The sequence below is a fragment of the Drosophila erecta genome, unplaced genomic scaffold, assembly GCF_003286155.1.
Source record: "Drosophila erecta strain 14021-0224.00,06,07 unplaced genomic scaffold, DereRS2 tig00000092-arrow-pilon, whole genome shotgun sequence".
NCBI lineage: Eukaryota > Metazoa > Arthropoda > Insecta > Diptera > Drosophilidae > Drosophila > Drosophila erecta.
Window position 1 is genome coordinate 11672642 of NW_020825207.1, and position 18704 is coordinate 11691345.

General features: G+C 45.8%; 4 protein-coding genes across 6 annotated transcripts; 1 reads left to right on the forward strand and 3 right to left on the reverse strand.

Annotated features, from left to right (window-relative positions):
* Positions 1 to 46: 46 nt before the first annotated feature.
* On the reverse strand, positions 47 to 1504 carry LOC6547726 (high mobility group protein 20A). Its single transcript, XM_001974979.3, has 2 exons — positions 972 to 1504; positions 47 to 905 (listed from the first exon to the last, which is right to left on the reverse strand). Exons 1-2 carry the CDS (start codon positions 1373 to 1375, stop codon positions 188 to 190), a joined length of 1122 nt encoding a protein of 373 aa, XP_001975015.1. The 5' UTR covers positions 1376 to 1504; the 3' UTR covers positions 47 to 187.
* Positions 1505 to 2184: 680 nt separating this feature from the next.
* On the reverse strand, positions 2185 to 4186 carry LOC6547724. The gene is given in 3 exon segments (XM_001974977.3): positions 2185 to 3180; positions 3183 to 3504; positions 3565 to 4186. Coding segments are annotated over 3 exon segments (1518 nt in total). The 5' UTR covers positions 3825 to 4186; the 3' UTR covers positions 2185 to 2244.
* A 285-nt stretch (positions 4187 to 4471) lies between these two features.
* Positions 4472 to 5379, reverse strand: LOC6547723 (dynein regulatory complex protein 8). Its single transcript, XM_001974976.3, has 4 exons — positions 5250 to 5379; positions 4954 to 5191; positions 4685 to 4895; positions 4472 to 4632 (listed from the first exon to the last, which is right to left on the reverse strand). Exons 1-4 carry the CDS (start codon positions 5260 to 5262, stop codon positions 4534 to 4536), a joined length of 561 nt encoding a protein of 186 aa, XP_001975012.1. The 5' UTR covers positions 5263 to 5379; the 3' UTR covers positions 4472 to 4533.
* Positions 5380 to 5448: 69 nt separating this feature from the next.
* Positions 5449 to 18621, forward strand: LOC6547722 (membrane-associated guanylate kinase, WW and PDZ domain-containing protein 1). Of its 3 annotated transcripts, none has more exons than XM_015156326.2 (6): positions 5449 to 6207; positions 8628 to 9655; positions 15128 to 15314; positions 15376 to 17392; positions 17453 to 17678; positions 17735 to 18621. In XM_015156326.2, the coding sequence occupies exons 2-6, from the start codon at positions 8884 to 8886 to the stop codon at positions 18172 to 18174; spliced, it is 3642 nt and encodes a 1213-aa protein (XP_015011812.1). In that variant the 5' UTR covers positions 5449 to 6207; positions 8628 to 8883; the 3' UTR covers positions 18175 to 18621. The 3 variants fall into 3 exon arrangements, with proteins under 3 accessions (XP_015011812.1, XP_001975011.1, XP_026836797.1); XM_001974975.3 differs by having other exon boundaries at positions 5753 to 5893; XM_026980996.1 differs by lacking the exon at positions 5449 to 6207 and adding an exon at positions 7985 to 8165.
* Positions 18622 to 18704: the final 83 nt, after the last annotated feature.

Below are 18704 nucleotides of genomic sequence, written 5' to 3' on the forward strand. Positions count from 1 at the left end.
ATGTTGGCAAATACATATGTGGGCGCTTCCAAAACTTGGCTACATATAAATGCTGCGGATCTTTTATTGGAATTTGGTTGTGTGGATCCTTAGCATGGAATAACTGTTGTGCTTAGGTATATTTTCTTAAATTACATGACTATTGTTTAGTATGAATCTAATAGCTCTATGAATACTGTATTATGAATCACGGTTTTAGCAAGCTGCTGGTGTCCACTTTACGCAGCGCTTCTCGTGCCTTGATCAATGTGACATTGTTTGGCTGACTGACGAGCCCGGCTAAGTGCCGGATGTACTTGTCAATGTTGCCAACGCTGGGACCACTTGGCTCCAGAGAAGGCAGCGAGATTCCACCGAGGGCTGCGACCAGTTTCTGGCGCAAGCCGCGCACATAGGTCTCCAGGCGTTGGTTCTCCTCCATTAGTTCAGTTACCTCGCCCATCACCTTGGCATATCCGGCTTTCGTATTGTCTACGTGCTGTTCCAGCACAGCATTCTGCTGCTCCAGATCGGTCTTGGCCTTGCGCAGTGTCCTCAGCTCATTCTCCGTGCTGCGGTTGTGTTCGATAAACTCGTTGGTGTAGATGGGTATCTCGCCGGTCTGGAGCGGTCGTGGCGCAGGTGGCATGCTGCTGGGAGGGGGCTGCACTGGAGCCGCTGGTGGTGTGGGTGGCGGTGGTGTCTGGGCACGCTTCACCTTTGCCAAGGGCACGTCATCCGGATCCTCGCTCTGCCGTTTTACCTGCTTTGCCTTGGTCTTCTTCGCTTTACCCAAGGCTGATTCACCCTTCGGCGTCTTTTCCTTGGGCGAACTATCCAGCTTCGTGACCTTTTTGGCCTTGGCCAACTCGTTGGCTAAAATTTCGGGGTGTTCCTTGAGAAACAGTTGCAACTGCTCCTGATATCTATGAAAAATTTAAGATTGTTGGATTTTACGAGTTGGGTTTTTGGTGAATTGGGTATAAGCATACATGGCCTTGTCCTTGGCAGCTGCCTCCATGTAGGGCGCCTTGCGCTCCTCGGGCAGCTGATGCCACTCCTCGCCGATGATCCTTGTGTGCTCCAGTGCTGTACGTTGTGGTTGCTCCCGCCGCAGCTCCTCGCGTCGATCGTTCATGAAGCGGACGTAGCCATTAAGCGGCATCTTCGGAGCACCGGCCACGTTGATCCGACGCTGGGCCAGCTTCTTAAGTTCGGAGCCCATGTCGGAATCCGAGTGGCGACCCTTTGGATTCTTGGTTTTCTTCTTTCCCTTGGCTGGTTTGTCCTCGTCGAACTCTTCTAGGGTCGCCGAATCCATGGATTGGGAGGCGATTGGCAGTGATACGGGTGATTCCGTAACCGCATCCGGTGTCTTATTCGTTGGCTCCGTCATTTCGGTTTGTCCGTACGCTCTACTGCATTTAAAAATACTTTATTTTGTTGCCAAATCGCATGTATATAGTTCCCGTGCAAAAACTGGTTCATGTGTATAAACAACTTTTCGGAACTAGTTCCAAAACGACTTTGCTTTGGCTGGCGCATTAGGGTGGCTCCATTTATTTTCTTAGAAAAAGTTTTTAGTTTATTTAGAGAGGAACAGATTTGTACTTCTTTAAGCCCTTACTTAAGGATATTTATCCATGAATTTGAATAAGAACAAATACCCAATAGGGTATATAGTAAATTTCAGAGAATAATTGTGGTTTTATTTCATCTATTTGCGTTATATGCAGTCACTTCAACGCTTACGACGCACTTTTACATGACATGTACATGAATACATATATACATTGTCGGTACATATTTAATGAGAATTAAATGACTCTTTTGCTTATACATAAATGTACATATAAAACAGTCCATCATCTACGCAGAAATTGCGTCATAAAAAGTGGCGTGATGCTAGAGGAATGGCGTGATTAACTTTTTATCATACGGAGTTCAAAGTTCTGTTTCGCCTAGAATAAACAAAAACATAGAGGTTGTTGTTTGGTTTGGTTTGTATTTTGATTATATTTTTGTTTTTTAATGTTTTCGCAAATTTTTTGAGCACAATATAAGTAATCATAAGCCTATGTTTAGAGATTGTTAAATATAAATGGAAACCTACAGCTAAACTTAGCGCTTTAACTACAGTATAATATATAAAGCCTTCGATTAAGAATTTATGTACAGCCTATCAACTAAAACATTTAAACAAACGGCGGCCGGCCAAACTTAACAATACAAGAGAGACAGAACGAAGTTTTCAGCTTGGAAAACTCAGATCAAACTGGGAAAAAGCTCGTCGAAATTGCTCTCCCAGGGGAAATCCTCCTCATCTGCGGGCAGAGTGAGAGCCGCGGATATGGGTGAGCCCAATATGGACTCGTATCCGTGGTCCGAGGTGGCCGAGTGGAGGGACAATGCGGGGGATTTAGCCAACGGGGAGATCGCCTTGACGCGCGGACGAAGGAATCGGTCGATGGGATCGAAGCTTTCGTCGTCGTCCGAATCATCGGTGGCGTTCATCACGTTGAGGTACACCTGTGACGGAGACGTCGCTGGCGGCGGACACTTCATGATCACGTCCGTCGAGTCGTCGCTAGCGCTGACGCCGTCACAGTAGATCTCCTCCACGGCCTCGTTCACCGGCACCGCATCCCCTTCCATCACGATGGTGATCGAGTTCGTCTTCGCATCGTAGGTGCCGTACACCGTGTCCGGTGTGGCCTGTAGTAGAGAGGCGGCCGCTGTCGCTGTGATTGTGGCTGTTCTGGAGGCTGGCGCTGCTGTAGGATGCTGTGGGTTTCCATTTATCTCCAACACCTTCACATTTAGGCTGACCTTGTGCTCCGGTTCCTGTTCCTGTTCAACCTTCAGGCTATTAGCTCTATGCCCGTCGGATTCCAGGCGCTCTGCTGCGGGCCCCACCATTGATCCAAGCAATCGCTCTGCGTTGCCTGCATCTTGGGAAGCAGCTGGGCTGCTCGCTCCAGCGCATGTTTCCAGGTCTGCTGTGATATCTGCGAGCAGACTTTCGGCCAGTTCTTCGAGGCGCTTGGCGTCGAATTCTTCGTCGTCCCCAAGCATGTCTTGTAGAGTAGGCAGAGGGCCACAACTTTCCAGAGTGAGGCCAAGCTCTTGCTGCTCTTCAGCTGCTCCGCCAGCAGACGCGCTGACGACTGTGTGTCCACCTGTTGTATACCCTGCGGCAGAGGGTCAGCTTTGGATGCTGCGGATCCAAGGTTGGTGGACGCACAGCCCTCAGCGCCTTTGCTGGCGTTGGATTGGCTGATGCATCTGGTGTTGTGCTGTTGTTGCTGCTTAAGTTCGACGAGTTCTTGGCGCAGGAGCTCCAGCTCCGAGTCCAGCTTGTGGTTCTTGGCCAGCAGTGACTCGTTGATGGCCTGCAGGCTATCGCACTTGTTCTGTAGTATTTCCGTTTTGTCTGTGAGCTCCTTGATCTCGTAGTCCATCTCCTCCATGCGTGCCTTCTTGCGGTCACGCGATGTCTGGGCGGCCACTCGGTTCTTTAGCTTTCTGTTTGATAATATCAGTGAGTAACAAACTCAAATTTCGTTAAAATGTATGTGGACTTACTTTCTTTGCACTTTCTCCTCCCAGGTTAGATGGTCCAGACGACGCTTCTTAGCCTTGGGCTGGGATGCAGCCATGTTATCGTCATCCATGTTCGACGAGGATGCGTATCCCGAACTAGAGGGCGTGGGCGAGGCGGAGGGCGTGGCCGACGCCTTAAGCAGGGCCGCCGTAAGGGGGGCGGGGCGCAGTTTGGGCAGATTATTCGATGTGATTGCTGTCCGCGGCACGGTAATTAGCACTGTATTTCCTGTAGGTGCCATGTCTAACTGGTTTGGGGGCTAAATGATAAACTGATGTGTGCTGTGGGCAATTGTGGAAAGCGTTTTTCCACTTAAATTTGCATTTTAAAAGCGTGTTTAACTTTTGCTTGTTTTAGGTCGTCTCATGAACATCGACTGCGCTTCTCGGACGCTTTGCTGGTTTGTATCTCTTCATCGCCTCCGACTCGGGCTTTTCTGACTCCGTCTCACGCAATTTTCTCATCCACCTTTGCAATATCGACCGACTGGTTTTCCCTTCTGCTGACGTGTTCTTTTCCGAATGGCTGTGAAAAGTTGACGTGGTTTTTCTAGAAGAGTTGGGGTGCCAGGGATGGCGACACACATATCGGGCTATCGATTGCACATCCAAGTTAATTTTTTAGCAACTATTTGTCGTACAAATGCGTCAATATATTGTACAATTTTTTTAACATGGCTTTCATTTATGCTTTGTTCCATTTCAGACAAAATGTTACAGAAAAATAATATTTGTGTGGGTAAATTATTTATACGATTGTACTTTAAACTAAGAACGATTAGTCCATCTCAAGCTGCGCACTCCAGAGTGACCAACTATAACGTAAACTGAAACAGTGTAATTGAGATAAAAAGTTCTTTAATTTAAAAAAGTCGCAATTTTGTTATTCTTCTTTTTAAGATTATATAAATGTATATAAATTTATTTTCAGTGTTATTATTTAGGGGCCATCTATAACATTGTTTGTTGTGGTTTCTTGCCCTTTTCCTTTTCGGCTTGGGCCAATTCCTCTTTAATAACCTCCGCAATGTCATAGATCTTAGGCTTGTGCTGAAATTTTTTAATGGAATCAATCCAAAGTAGGTGGAAAGTACGATCTCACCTTGAGTTGATTTATGTAGAAGGTGTAGGGAATGTGTCCAGTAATGGGATCAATGGCCACAGGCCACATAGCATTCAGTTCTTCAGCGGTGAAGGGCTCTCCATTCTCCGCCATCAATTTGCCAAAATACTCCTTGGTCAGATACTTCTTGTTTTCTGGATCTAGGGTCTCAAAGGCCTCGAGAAGCTTTTCTGACGATGCTGGTTCCATTCTGTGGACAAAAATCGTTAGAGTTGCTAACCGAACCTAATGGGAGTAGATTGAATAACTGTCGATCCATCAGCAGTTTGGAAACATGTTCCATGAACCTGACCAAATGGATTTCCCCTGGATAGTCCACGGAATCGGTGGCCTTTATGACATCTTCGACCTCTTTTTCGGTGGGCACGCAACCTAAAAATCGGAGAACGTTGCCGACATTGCGGGAATCAATATACTTATCGCCATGTGTATCAAAAATGCAAAATGCTTCCGAAATCTTTTCCTCAAGTTCGTTGTTTAGGGTAACTATAAATGGTTAGTATTTTTTAACGGAGCGGGGATGCTCATTTTATATAATGCATACCACCAACTTCCATCGCGAGTATATACTTTAGAATTTAATAATAATTTTTTAAATATGTTCACTGATAATTTTAAAGAACCATTTATTTTTTCCTGATTTATGTATTTTTCGGTTGAAACATTACTAAGGGATTGCTGTTTTTATTTTGAATTTGTAAATATCGATCGGAAACCGATAATGGCGCCAAGTAAATGATATCGCTCGTGTGGTCATACTAGGTGTGGTGAATAAGCACCGATAAGCATTAGTCGATAACTGCCTGCGAAGCAGCCGTGTTGAGCGTCGCGTTTGTTTTCTGTTTTGTTTTTTGTTTCGTGTTTTTAATTTGTTTCCCATTAATTTGCAATTAAAGTTGAGACTATTAATTAACTAAAGATTTCGTGCTATCAAACCAGTGAAGTTTGAGACTCACCAGCGCTCTTTAAAGGACGTAGTAGACTGCATTCGTTTGTTGTCGGTGAGAATTTGCATCTGTGTGCGTCGTTTGGCAGCAACAGGTTTTCCAACTCAACTCATCGCGCCACCACAGTTTTCATTTGTTTTCGATATTCCGTGGAGTTCGGTTCGCGTTGCGGGAAAATCGAATTGCAATTGAATGCAGCGTTAAATGGAAAACGAGCAACTCGTTTCTCATATCGTCGCAGGTGTGTAACGTCGTTCGGCGATTCCAACGGGTTTTCCAGGAGGTTTTTGGCCCACAACAAGTTCAAAAACTTGGCCATAATACTACAGTTAACAAGTGCCACCGCATCTCTCTGTTGTGTTGACAAGTGTATGTGTATGTGTATTTGGGAATACGCGTTTTTAAAAAAGAAAAACAACGAAAATCGCCATAAAAATGGAAAGTGCTCGATACTACTTGTCTGCTCAAAACTGATCATCGATCCCTCGTCTTAGACTCGTTTTCGAGCCAAATAAATAAACAAAGCAAACCAAAGCGGCAGCAGAAACCAACAAGGTGCGAATTTTGAAAGTGACTGAAAATGTTATTTATCTCCCTCATTGACATTTTTCCAATTTCTGCCCATGGCATTGACCACTTTACTTGATTACCCGATAGAAAGTTTATCTGTGATCGATGGCAATTAGCGAGGCGTGCGTGAAAAGATAAATATTTGCTTATGTATCTGACACTTGACTGTTGAAAGCTAGTTTCCCTGATTGCTGATTAATTTGCACGAAAAAAGATGACTGTTTACATTGCGCATTACTATAATTTGCTAGTTTCTGGAGCACTGCACAGGCTTTTATCAACAACCAAGACCCTACTTAACTGTGAAAAATGGCAACTATGATGTCTCTTTTTACAACGTGCTGGTCTAACCACATTTGGATATGCATACAACTCGGACTAAATCACTTTTGCAGAAAACCTCAGGCGCCCATAAATGCCGATGATGAGTTTTCCCCATGCAGTGAAATTGTGGTCCTAACTATACGCTTTTTACTTGCTCTTCCATAGTGATTTCCCCCTGTGAATGCCATTTGGTACTAGGTATTTTCTGGTCGTGCGCCGCCTGTTTGTCGAAAGTGGCCCGATCTTTTTCCCTCTTCTTTCATTTTCCTACCTTTCCTTCACTTAACTTTACTTTCCGCTCCTTCCGCGGCTTTTCTCTAATGGGAAATGATTTTTTTTTGCTGTCCACCAAACGACAGGTGGTTGGGCACATTTGCGGTCTGCGAAGGGTTTCTCTGTGGCAAGTGGAGCAACCACCATCGCTACCCGCAGATCGTTCCTGTTACGTGTCCCTACAGAGAAAAAAACGAGCAACAGAATTGGCAATTTTAGAGAAACAAAAATTTTTTATGGGATACAGAAAACAGACAATATTCGTAGAATTACTTATTACGCATTACTTATAGCACAAAACATGAGCAATTCTTTTTCCATGCTCTCTAAATCCTTATCAAATCGTAACCCATAGAAGCGATACTATACTTTTTCCTTTGTGTAAATGTGGGGGTTGCCTTTCGGTTTTCAGTTTTCAGTTTTCAGTTCTTAGTTTTCCGTTTTCTGGCGATCTGATGGCATGCTCTGAAAAACTTGTTTCCCTCCGCTGTTGTTTTGTTTGTTGTTTCTGGAATTCTTGGTTGGCGGTGCCCGCAGCTCGCTGTGTGCCTCACATAGTACACCCTCTGCCCTGTAGCCACCTCCATTCCACCTCCGTCCTCATCCACTCAACGATCGTCTTCTGTTTTTTTTTTTTTTTTCTCATTGGAGTAAATTTTTCGCTTGAGGAACTTTATGTTGCTGCCGTGTTTGATGCCCCTTTTTTCGCACAGTTAATTTCCTTATTCTTTTCCCCGCGCTCATAATTGTGTGGCGTGAGTCAACGTATTCATATTTCGCTCGGGGAAACCAGCATTTGTTTAAAATACTCTTACAAATGCATATTCAAATCTAGCGAGAGTTGTGAAATGTCTACAATCTGCTCTGAAATTGTAAATTGTATTTAAACTAGTTGGTGGTAAACTCAAGAGTTTAACTGCACCAAATTAAGCAAAGAAAGTTTACTTTTTTATATGGATCCAAATAAAACGAGCTGGTTTTCTTAAACGCACTTGAAGACAGCAAAAAATGGTTTTGAGTGGCGACAATTTAAGAAAAACCTCGCCATGAAATGCACACAAAAATAATTATAACTACGCGTCTGGCATGGGAAAGTCGAAGTAGCTCCCCGTTAAATTGCAATGTCAACAATGGAGGGGCTTGTGGAGCTCGTGGGGCTATGGACGGATACTGACTAGCCTAACTGAACAATCTGCTGATTGGCCCCACTTGGAACTGCAGTCTGGACCAAGCCACCGAACAATGCGCTTGTCTGGCCCGGAGCTGTCTAACTGGATAGTTGGCTTTGGGACTTGGTTTGGAGGTGGAGAGCGAGGTGGTCGTCCCAACAATGTTAGATATTCAAAGTATGTGGCGATGCTTTTCATGCGATGCAGTTTGAATTGCGAGGATATACAAATTCCAAAAGAAAAATAGTGTCATAGAACTGCTACCGATTTCAATTCCCAGTCTCAAGATTCAACTCTTTAAGGCACTGAGCTGTTACTATGGCTTTGTTAAATGGATTGCTCCAAAACTCTCATTTTCAATATATTTATGCAATAATTGTTCTTACTTAGCATTTATTTAGTAAGTATTTATAATACTTCGGCGCTCTGAAGTAATCAAGGAAAACATATAACTCATGAAATAAATCGCAAAATTTGTATCTAAATATAAAAATGAGCACACTGCAAATACAACTGAAGCGTTCTTTGTTGCTTTACGATTACTGTGGTGTTTACTATCATGCATACACATGGTAATTGTTTATATTACTTTGCATACTGCTAATTAATGGTTTCTCTTTTGATTGTTCTGTTTTGCAGCTTCCCGAACCGGAATGGAAGCTCAATGACATACCAATTATCTAAAAGGCAAAATGAAGAAGCGTTCAAAGTTTATCTAAACATTCCCGCAGACAAGCGAAACAAAGCGAATCCGAGACAATCAACAGCAAAGTATTAAATAACGAAACTCAAATGCAATGGAGGCAAATAACGCTAGTGCTTGAAAACAATTCAACTGTGTGAGAGAGCGTGATCGCAGCTAAAGACAAAACCAGCACCAGCCAGCCGGCTTAAAATGCCAATAATCACGGCCACGACAACGTCGACAGCCGGCGGAGGAGCAGGTGTGGCGGCCAGAGGCGTGGCCACCGCTAAGTCTCCCACCGATTACCTAATGCTGCAGCAGCAGCACCAGCAGCAGCAACAGCAGCAGCAGCATTTCAGCAGCAATCACTTCTATCAACAGCAACAGCCGCAACAGTTGGCGCCTCTGAATGCTTCCCACCAACACCAGCACTCCCATCCACATCCACATCCACATCCTGTTGCCGCTCCGACCAGTTTTGCAACATTTAACGGAAACTCGAATCTAAATTCTAGCCTTGCCAACGGAAGCAGCAGAAAATTCAATTGCAGCCGCGACAACGTGGACGATGCCGGCGATGCCAATGAAATAGCAGCCGTTTCCCAGACACTGTCCTCGGTTGGCTCAGATGTGGTTGGTAACGGGAACGGGAGCGGGAGCGGGCACGGACATGGCCATGGAAATGGAACTGGGAACGGGGACAAGTCTGGCACTGTAGCGCCACCAGGTGGCCACCATCTTCGACCGCCACCGCCGCCGGCACTCAAGAAATCCGCCGTATCCGCATCAGCGGTCGGGAATTCAGCCTCACGCGAGGATGTCGCCTCGTTGAGTGGCACCTCCTCGCTGAACAGCCAGATGTCGGTGCACAATCAGTTCATCTCCGGATTGCCAAGCAATGGCATTGGCAGCAATGGAGTCAACGGAGGAGCAGCCACTGGACGAGGCGGTCCACCCAACAGCATTCTGAAGGGGAGCAAGGGTAAGGAAACAAAATTTCTATGTAATTCCTCGAGAAATCCTATTTAAATCCTACACTCCATTTTGAAAAAGAATTTCTGATTAAGTTCCATTTTAATAAATAATGGAAAGTAAATTGACCATTGTTGTGCTCATTAAAAATGAGGGGAATAAAGTGTTTCTACTTAATTAACACTGTCTAAATAAGTAAAACCCACGAAATGTGTGTTTTTTCACTCAATCTCTAGCATGTTAATACAAATTTGCCGTCGCATGATATCATGTTATCAATTATGTAGATAGCTGTTTGTGTGGCTTGCCGAGCCGGTGCTCCAAATCGAATTTCCATTTTCGTTTCGCCCAATAAAATATTAAAATTAATTTGCAGCGGAGCAACTCTTGAACCTAATTTAGGGCGTTCGTCTCAAGTGACTCATTTCCGCCCCCACATGGCCAGTGGCTATGATTCGTCCCAACACACACTCCCACTTTCGTTTCGTTTCAGTTTCAATTACACAGTTCGGTTTCGGTTTCGGATTCAACTTTAAATGCACTTGTAGTGCCACAAAATTGGTCTACTCGCAGCGGGCAGCCGAGGGAAAATAAACAAAAAGTACCCAAACAGCGGGTGGAAGTTTTGGCCCATTGTTTGGATAGCCACGTGCCTGGGAAGAACTGCCACAATTGGTAGCACATACCATGTAAACCAAAACCCACTTTCTTGTTAACATGCTACCTCAGCTCCAGATGGTTGTGGGTCTTCGTTCTTAGCCTCTCTTAGAGGACTAAGTGCTACACTTTCAATAATACACTCGGTTTCACCTTCTAGACGACCGGCTATCTACTCTCGTTTCATTTAATCCACACCTGTCATCACTTTCTCACAGTTGCCAATCCATTGAAGCCCCATGAACCTGGTCGATCCACTTGGCCAGGCCATCTAACCCAGGCTAGCTGCTGGCTGCATTGTCTCGCGAATGAATTATCGTAAGACGACATTCATGAATGAAACGCAGAAAGCTGGTTTTTTTTAAGGCGACCTCGATTTTGTCGCCGATTGACTTGGCTTATGTGTGTGCGGGGGGCGGTTCATAATTGCCGGTCTAGATGATGTGGGAATTTAATAGTATATGCTATCGGCATTAAGCTTGTAGGTGTGATTGGGTCTATTAAGTTTAAATGTTCGACCAAACCATTAGTTGAACGTTTAAAGCAAGGGGTATCCATATTTAAATTCGACTAGCTCCCGCCTAAAACGCTCGAGTATAAACGAATTTTAAGAATTTCACAACCTTATAAGAGCAAAAGTCCCATCCAATATTAACTTGTTAGTGTTTCTAAGCACTCGGCAAGTTTCACATCATCACATTCACAGCCATTCAAAACACACAACCCACTCAAGTATGCGTATATTTTGGACAACACCATCTAGGTGTAGATGGGAAATCGCTTTCGGAAGTTGGGCAAGCTAGCTGGTTAGTATGTATCTCAAACTGAATCATCTGTTAAGCGTTTGCCGCTTGGCTTGATGCCGCTGCCATTCTGTCCCATTGTTAAGAGGTAAGCTCCGCTTTTTTGGGGGGGCGGCCTACTGCGTTGAGCAACTCAATTAGTGAGGCGGGTGTGATTTTATTAGATGAATGCAAAGGGGTGTTATTTTAAGCCAGGTATCCCAGGAGTTTCAATGGCCTCAAGTGGTGGCAACGAACTCGTCGTAGACTGCAGACTCACCCACCTGGAGCAGCCGCACATTGTATCTTGCTTATCATTTACGCCTCACGTCAGTGGCAATTAGCAGACGTGGGGAGAAGCTAAAGTTGCTCCACTGTCCCACTGTCCCCTGCACATGATGTGTTGCGATTATTAATTTCTTGATTGCGACAGCGGAAGGGTAACCCTAGTTTATGGCGTGCCATGTAAGCCAAGTTAACGAAGCAGCAATGCCAATTAGATGCTATCATCAGGCGAAGCAGGGAGTCCGTGAAGGAGTCGTCACTGATGACACAGGGGGAACCCCGTTCTTCGCCGCCAGAACAAAGACGTTGACTTAGCCTCCCCATCCCAAGTGGGTCGGGTTGACTCGATGACATCAATTGAGTGGCCTGGTCTTTGACCGCAGTGCTTCTGCCAGGAGTCATTGCATTCCGATGCGGGCGAAGTAATTGCCATGGAGCATTCAATGTACTACAAGAGAAGTCGGACAACGAGTAAATTGCTAATTGAAGCTCGACTTGGAGGCATCCCATGGCTGGCTCATTGCGTAACTCGGGAAATTGCACTGGACAGCAGCATCTAGCGGGTCTGAAAGTGGCGGAACAAGCATCTCATTACTGGCTAATTTATGTTGACGTTACATCGGAATCATACAAATTAAAGTTGCAACGACATGGGGCTCTTACCTTGCCAATTAAAAGTTCTTTGTATCGCACAGAAATTGAGGAAACCCCGTTCGTAAACTGTGCAAGGAAAATATAGCACCTAAAACTGATTTTATTGCTTGTATAACTAGTACTTAACTGAGTAGGTACAAAAATACGGACAGCTAAAGTAGAAGGCCCCGACTTTCTCTGTTGTTTCAGTTAACAAAACGATTTCCTTGAATTCAGAACTGTTTTTCTCATCCAACTTGTCAAAAGATCGTGCCAAGTGACACGATCTGAAGAGACAACTTACAATGGGGTATTCCAAATGCACATAAATTAACTTTTAGTGCCCGCACTCGCCATTTGAATTTTATTAGATCGGTGATGGATTACTTACAACAGTTACGAATGAGTAGAAAAAAGTGAATGCTAATGGTTCCTAATACACAGAAAACCTTTAAATAGATGTAGTAGAAAATGGGTAAAATTGGCAGTTAGCTAATTGTAATGGTAGCAATGGAAGCACCTACGAACGCTTTTCAAACCGGCTAAATAATAACTGCTGGTACTTAGGCAGCTCGCGCCGTTGCCGTGACGCCCCCTTGTGCTCCGCCCATGACCTGCCACGCCCCCGTGACCCTGGTAGCCCTCGCAAGACGCGTGCGTAGCTTTCCGTTTGACTTTTGTTTTCCATTTGGGTCAAAGTCAATGAACTGGCGGCGTGTATTTCTGTACGACTCCACGTAACTCGGTGATTTTGTGTTTGTGTCTGCTACAATTGTTGTGCCACATGTTGGCCAAGAGTTCCCTATTCAGCGGCTCTTGCTTATGTTTTGTTTTAATTATTTTTAGACATTTACCGAAGCATTAATGCATCGCGTTCGGAGTTCAGATTGAGCTGTCTCGATATGATCTGGGCTAAACGTTCCTCGAATCTCTCTTTGAAGCTCGTGTGCAATTAGCCACAATCTCGGGAAATAATCGTATGTCAATCAGTATCATCATCGACACGGACTACGGCAATCCCTGTTCTTATGAGTAATGTATACTCTTTGTGTAGCGAAAAGCCTTGCTTCTCTTTCTCGACTCATTCTTTTCAATTTCAAGACCCATTCGGGCCAACATTCCCAGCAGATGAGTCACTCGGAGTGCTGGCTTGCAAGATATGCGATCTTCTTGGGCGAGCGAGCAATTCTTATAGATTAGGTAGCGGCTTTTCTACAAAGGAAGATCTTTTATTGTTTCGACATGCAACTCACAGAGGAAAATCAACGGATTTTGTGTATTATTATTACTTCTTGAAAAACTTTGCCATCCTAGCATTTGGCGATCCTCTGTTCCGATTCGTTAGAAAAAACATATTTGCATAGCTTATCGCCGAGGTGCAGATAAAAAACATGTTGAGCAAATTTGGAGCAGCGTGTGGCACATATACGCTTTCATATTTGTCCAAGAGCAGGAGATAAACGACAAGTAGAGCCGGACTGGTTGGCCGAAATGGAATGGGAGAAAGGTAAACAGCATTTAGTTCAGATTCTAGAGAAGCCCTGGTACATTCCATCTACAGCTGGAGCATTATTTTTGTCCCACATCTGCTGATCAAATACCCTCTCGTTCTCGCCTCGCATTCTACAAATATTTACACAATGCAGGCGAGTGAAGTTGCGAACGAAGCGGCGAAGGAAAGCGAAGTGGGTGGTGGATAATGGGTGGTGGTGGGAGGCCAAGGCAAACTGTGCCGCCAACAACTTCCGTGCTGGAAAAACTGCCTTGCATTCGTTCAGCCCGCATTTTCTCCATCAGAAATCTGCTCTTTAACACTCTATGAATTCTGCAGACTAAACCAACACTAATCTATGAAATGCACACGGAAAAATGATTCATTGAATAATTAATTAAACTTTTATCACGAAAATCTCAAAGAATTTAAGCAAAAATGTAATGATTAGTGATCTCATACAGCTTTATGATTTGCTGTATTAATAATGTGACTGAGAATTAATAAAGTACATATCACTTTAAGATCGAATATATTTTGTTCAGTGTGGTTATCAAAACGAGCTTCTCTCTGTCCGTGTCCCACTCTTTTAGACTCAATGCAAACAGGGGGCGATGGCGCTTTTACCGTTTAAAGATGTGTCACCTGCCTTGCTCCATCTCCATACTCCACACTCCATTCTCCATTTCCATGTTCCAGTTGGAAGTGTCTGGCATAAATATTCATCTTCCTATGCAAATGATTCGCAATACGTTTTGAATGATGCTCGGCCGGGCTTGTGGCTCTCCGGTCCCGCCATTCGATTAGCCCTATTCGCACGGCTTTATCTCTGGATGTTTATATATATCTGGGCTGGAGCATGCACCTCCAAAGGGGTTAACGACGCATGGTCTAAAAAAAAGTCTAACGTCAACGTTACATCCATTTTTTAATGAGAAACGATGCATATTTCAGCATATGTTAATCCAGCTTTGGTAAGGTAAAATGTTAATTACTTAAAGCGAAACTCTGGAAATATTCACTTCTCAAATGGGTAGTTCTAAAGCGATTTCGGGGAATCCTGACTCATGGTTAGGGCTTATCTTCTGATCACCTCTTAGCGGCTTGCCAAGCGAATTCAAGTTGGCATTGGCCAAAAGCATAGGCCACTCATTTACTTCTTTCGCTTGGCCATAATTATCATTTCCCCATTACTCATCCGACTTGATTGGGACTGTGAGTGCTTAGTGGCCATCTCGTGGGTCTGAAAAGTAGGTCACAGTCTAACCAGAGCCTGTCTGCCAACTGGCAACTGCTAATAATAATTATTATTCTGGCTTGCCCCAATCGAAAACGCTTTACGCTTCACCGGACTCCCAATAGAGCTGGCGGGGATTGGGTGATGGCAGGAGATGCGGACTAGGGATTGGGGTTCGTTGTGTATGTGCTTCAATTTCAAAAGACCACACCAACTATTTTCGGCTGGCTGAGCATCAACTCCACCAGCTCGGCGACTCGTTTCGTCAAAATGCCACCTGCAAAGGGGTTCATTGAACGATTTGGGTTTGGTGATTGGTTTTGTACTGATTAATTGGCATAAACTGCACTGTTGGTACAGTAAATAATCAAGTAATATGTTACATATATTCCACAGAGAACCTGTTGCAGAACACCTACTACAACGGCGAGACTGGGGACAGCAGCCTTGGAAGCGAGTGCGGTGTTGGCGATGTCCAGCACCAAAACCACGAGAGTCGCGATGATCCGGGCGACGGACTGGGACCACTTCCGCCCAAATGGGAAACTGCATACACTGAACGCGGCGAACTCTACTTTATCGAGTGAGTATAATACATCACCGGAACCTAGATCCATATATATTGACCTCATACTATCCTACAGTCACAACACGGGCACTTCTCACTGGTTGGATCCGCGGCTCTCCAAGTACCAGAAAAAGTCATTGGAAGATTGCTGCGAGGACGAGCTGCCCTACGGATGGGAGAAGATCGAGGACTCCATGTATGGAATGTACTTTATTGACCATGTAAACCGGCGGACGCAGTACGAGAACCCAGTGCTGGAGGCCAAGCGACGGGCAGCCGAGCAGAGTCAACAACAACAGCAGATGCAACAGCAGCAACAGCATCAGGAACAGCGCTCCAAGACACCCACTGCGCTGTCGGAAACAATGCCCCCAGAGGCGGCAGAACCGCACGATCAGGAGGAAGATGATGTCCCAATGAAGCTGCCGTACAAGTTCACCCGCAATCCCGCTGAGCTGCAGGGCCAGCGTATCAACACCACGCTCCTAAAGTCATCAAGAGGCTTGGGGTTTACGATTGTGGGAAGTGATGGGAGCGCTGGTGGGGACGTGGAGGAGTTCCTGCAGATCAAGACAGTTGTGCCAAACGGGCCTGCCTGGCTGGATGGCCAGCTGCAAACGGGAGATGTCCTGGTCTATGTCAATGACACCTGTGTGCTGGGCTACACGCACCACGACATGGTCAATATATTTCAATCGATTCTGCCTGGCGAGAGGGCAGCCCTTGAAGTGTGTCGTGGTTATCCGCTGCCCTTTGACCCGAATGACCCGAACACCGAGGTAGTGACCACCATGGCGGTGGATGGAAGGGAGTCGGACAAGCAGCGACGCCTCAACATGGACGGCAATTACAACTTCTTGGATTTGTCCGGTGAGGGAGAAAAGAAAGCCGGTGGTTCTGGCAGTGGTTTCATTCTAATGAAGAAACCCGAGATCTATACCTTTTCGATCATGAAGGGCTCGATGGGATTCGGATTCACCATTGCCGATTCCGCCTGTGGTCAGATCGTAAAGAAGATCCTCGATCGCAACTGCTGCACCCAGCTGATGGAGGGTGACGTTCTTTTGGAAATCAACGGCTTGAACGTGCGCAACAAGCCGCACTTCTACGTGGTGGAGCTTCTTAAAGAGTGCAGCCAGACGACGCCCACAGCCGTGAAGATTCAGCGAACACCGCCAGATCCGCCGGTCAACAACACGCTCGCCCAACTTAACCAGGTGGGTAATGTAGCCAAGCTGCGAAAGAACTTTGTGGGCAGCGGTCTGTTCCGCAGCAAGACGCCCACAGCTGACCTCTACAGCACCCAGGTGAAGGAGGTGCTACCCATGCGCCCAAAGACACCATTGGTAGACACGCGACGGTCACGGGTTCAAATTCAAACGCCGAACAATGAGGTGGACGACGAGGGTGACGGAGCTGCAGATGCGGAGAGGAAACCGCTTCAGCTGCAGACCCAGGGAAAGTCGAACAACAGTTTGCAGGAGCTAGACGATATTCCCTATATGAATCCGTATCCCAAGATTAGCCGTCTCAGCGAGCGTCTGGCGGAGGTGACGCTTCAGGGAGACGCTAATGGCGGCATTTACGGAATGCCGCCCAGTATGCAGCCCCTCCCGTTACCGCTGGCTCATCACGAGTCTTGCTACTGCTACGACTGCCAGGCGCAGCGCTACCGTCCTGGATACTTTGTCCAGGCCCAGCAGGCTGCCATGTCGGGAACGACTGGTCAGTACTCCCCGCTACAGACAGCGCATCTCCAAAACGAGCGGATCCAACGACGCGTCAACGAGCTGCTCAGCGACCGAAGGCGTGTGGGCTTTGCCAATCTGGATCCTCCCCAGCAGCAGCAGATGCAGCATTCGCCCAGCTGGCGAAACGGAGCCTTGCTCGACGTCTCTGAAGACGCGGACCAGTGCGAATTGACTGAGGTAACGCTGGAGCGCCAGGCTTTGGGTTTTGGCTTTCGCATAGTCGGCGGTACAGAGGAGGGCTCTCAGGTTACTGTAGGCCACATAGTGCCTGGTGGCGCCGCAGATCAGGATCAGCGTATTAATACGGGTGACGAAATCCTGAGCATCGATGGCATCAACGTGGTATGTTAGCCCATGCCCAACAATTTAATTATGGCTAATTGTCGTGTTTGATTCTATCAGCTTAATTCCTCGCACCACAAAGTCGTCTCTTTGGTGGGAGAATCAGCGCTTCGCGGGCAGGTTACCATGATCCTTCGCCGGCGTCGCACTCCGCTTTTGCAGCAGGCTCCAGTCAGCACACAACTGCGCCGTTATCCTTATGACGTGATTGTTAGCCGGCATGAAAACGAGGGCTTCGGATTTGTTATCATATCATCATCGAACCACTATTACGGCTCGACAATTGGTATGCCACTTACTTTAGACTTTGTTTCTATTTGTCTAACATATCAACGTTTTTAGGGAAACTAATACCCGGCAGTCCGGCAGATCGTTGTGGGGAGCTCAAGGTGGGCGATCGCATAGTGGCAGTAAACCGCATCGAGATTGCTGGCATGTCGCACGGCGATGTAGTGAATCTCATCAAGGAGTCTGGTCTTCATGTGCGCCTGACTATTGGCGTTCCCCTAAAGGAGGGTGGTCCCAGTCCTGGTGGCAGTAGCGTCGGGGTGTCCAGCAACACTCCCCTGCAGGCATCTCCCAGTCTCCTAAAGGCACAACTCCCCCACCAACAGCAGCTGCCACAGCAGTTGCAGCATCTACAGCAGGCGCAGTTGAACCACCACCACCAACATCTAGAGATGCCAATGTCAATGCCCATGCCAGGACATGGCAGCTATTTGGAGCGACCCAGTAACAATATATCAGCCACTTTAGCTCTACACCAGCAGCCACAATTATGACTCTGAGACCTACGCATTCGGCTCTATAAGAGCTTTCTATAGTGTTTGATCGCTTGCAGGCCCTTAGTTTGTACTTTCGTTAGCAAAGTACTAACCCCAAAGACTGAATTTAGTAGCATATGTAAGTCAAACTCCTTGCAAGTCTCAAAACCTTTTGTGAGTGCGTATATTATTCCAGTTTTTAAGATGTCGATTATTATCTTAGGCTTAGTTACTGCCTGTACTTAAACGTTAAGAAAATTTGCCAGTTTGTGAGATATTAATCACTTAGATTACGCTGTTTTAGACATATACGAATTGTACAAATGTAAAGGACTTTAAAATTTTATCTCTAGTATGTATATTATTCAAACACCATAGATATTAAATTATATTTTTCAAATATACCTACACATGATAACATCTGCTTCATATTCATTCTCTAAAGTTGTATGGTTCAATATTGGAGCTCCCGATTTAATCTGCCTAGCTGTGGGCTTATTGAAGTTGTCTGCTCCTACATCGTACATTTGCTATTTGCTTCTATAACG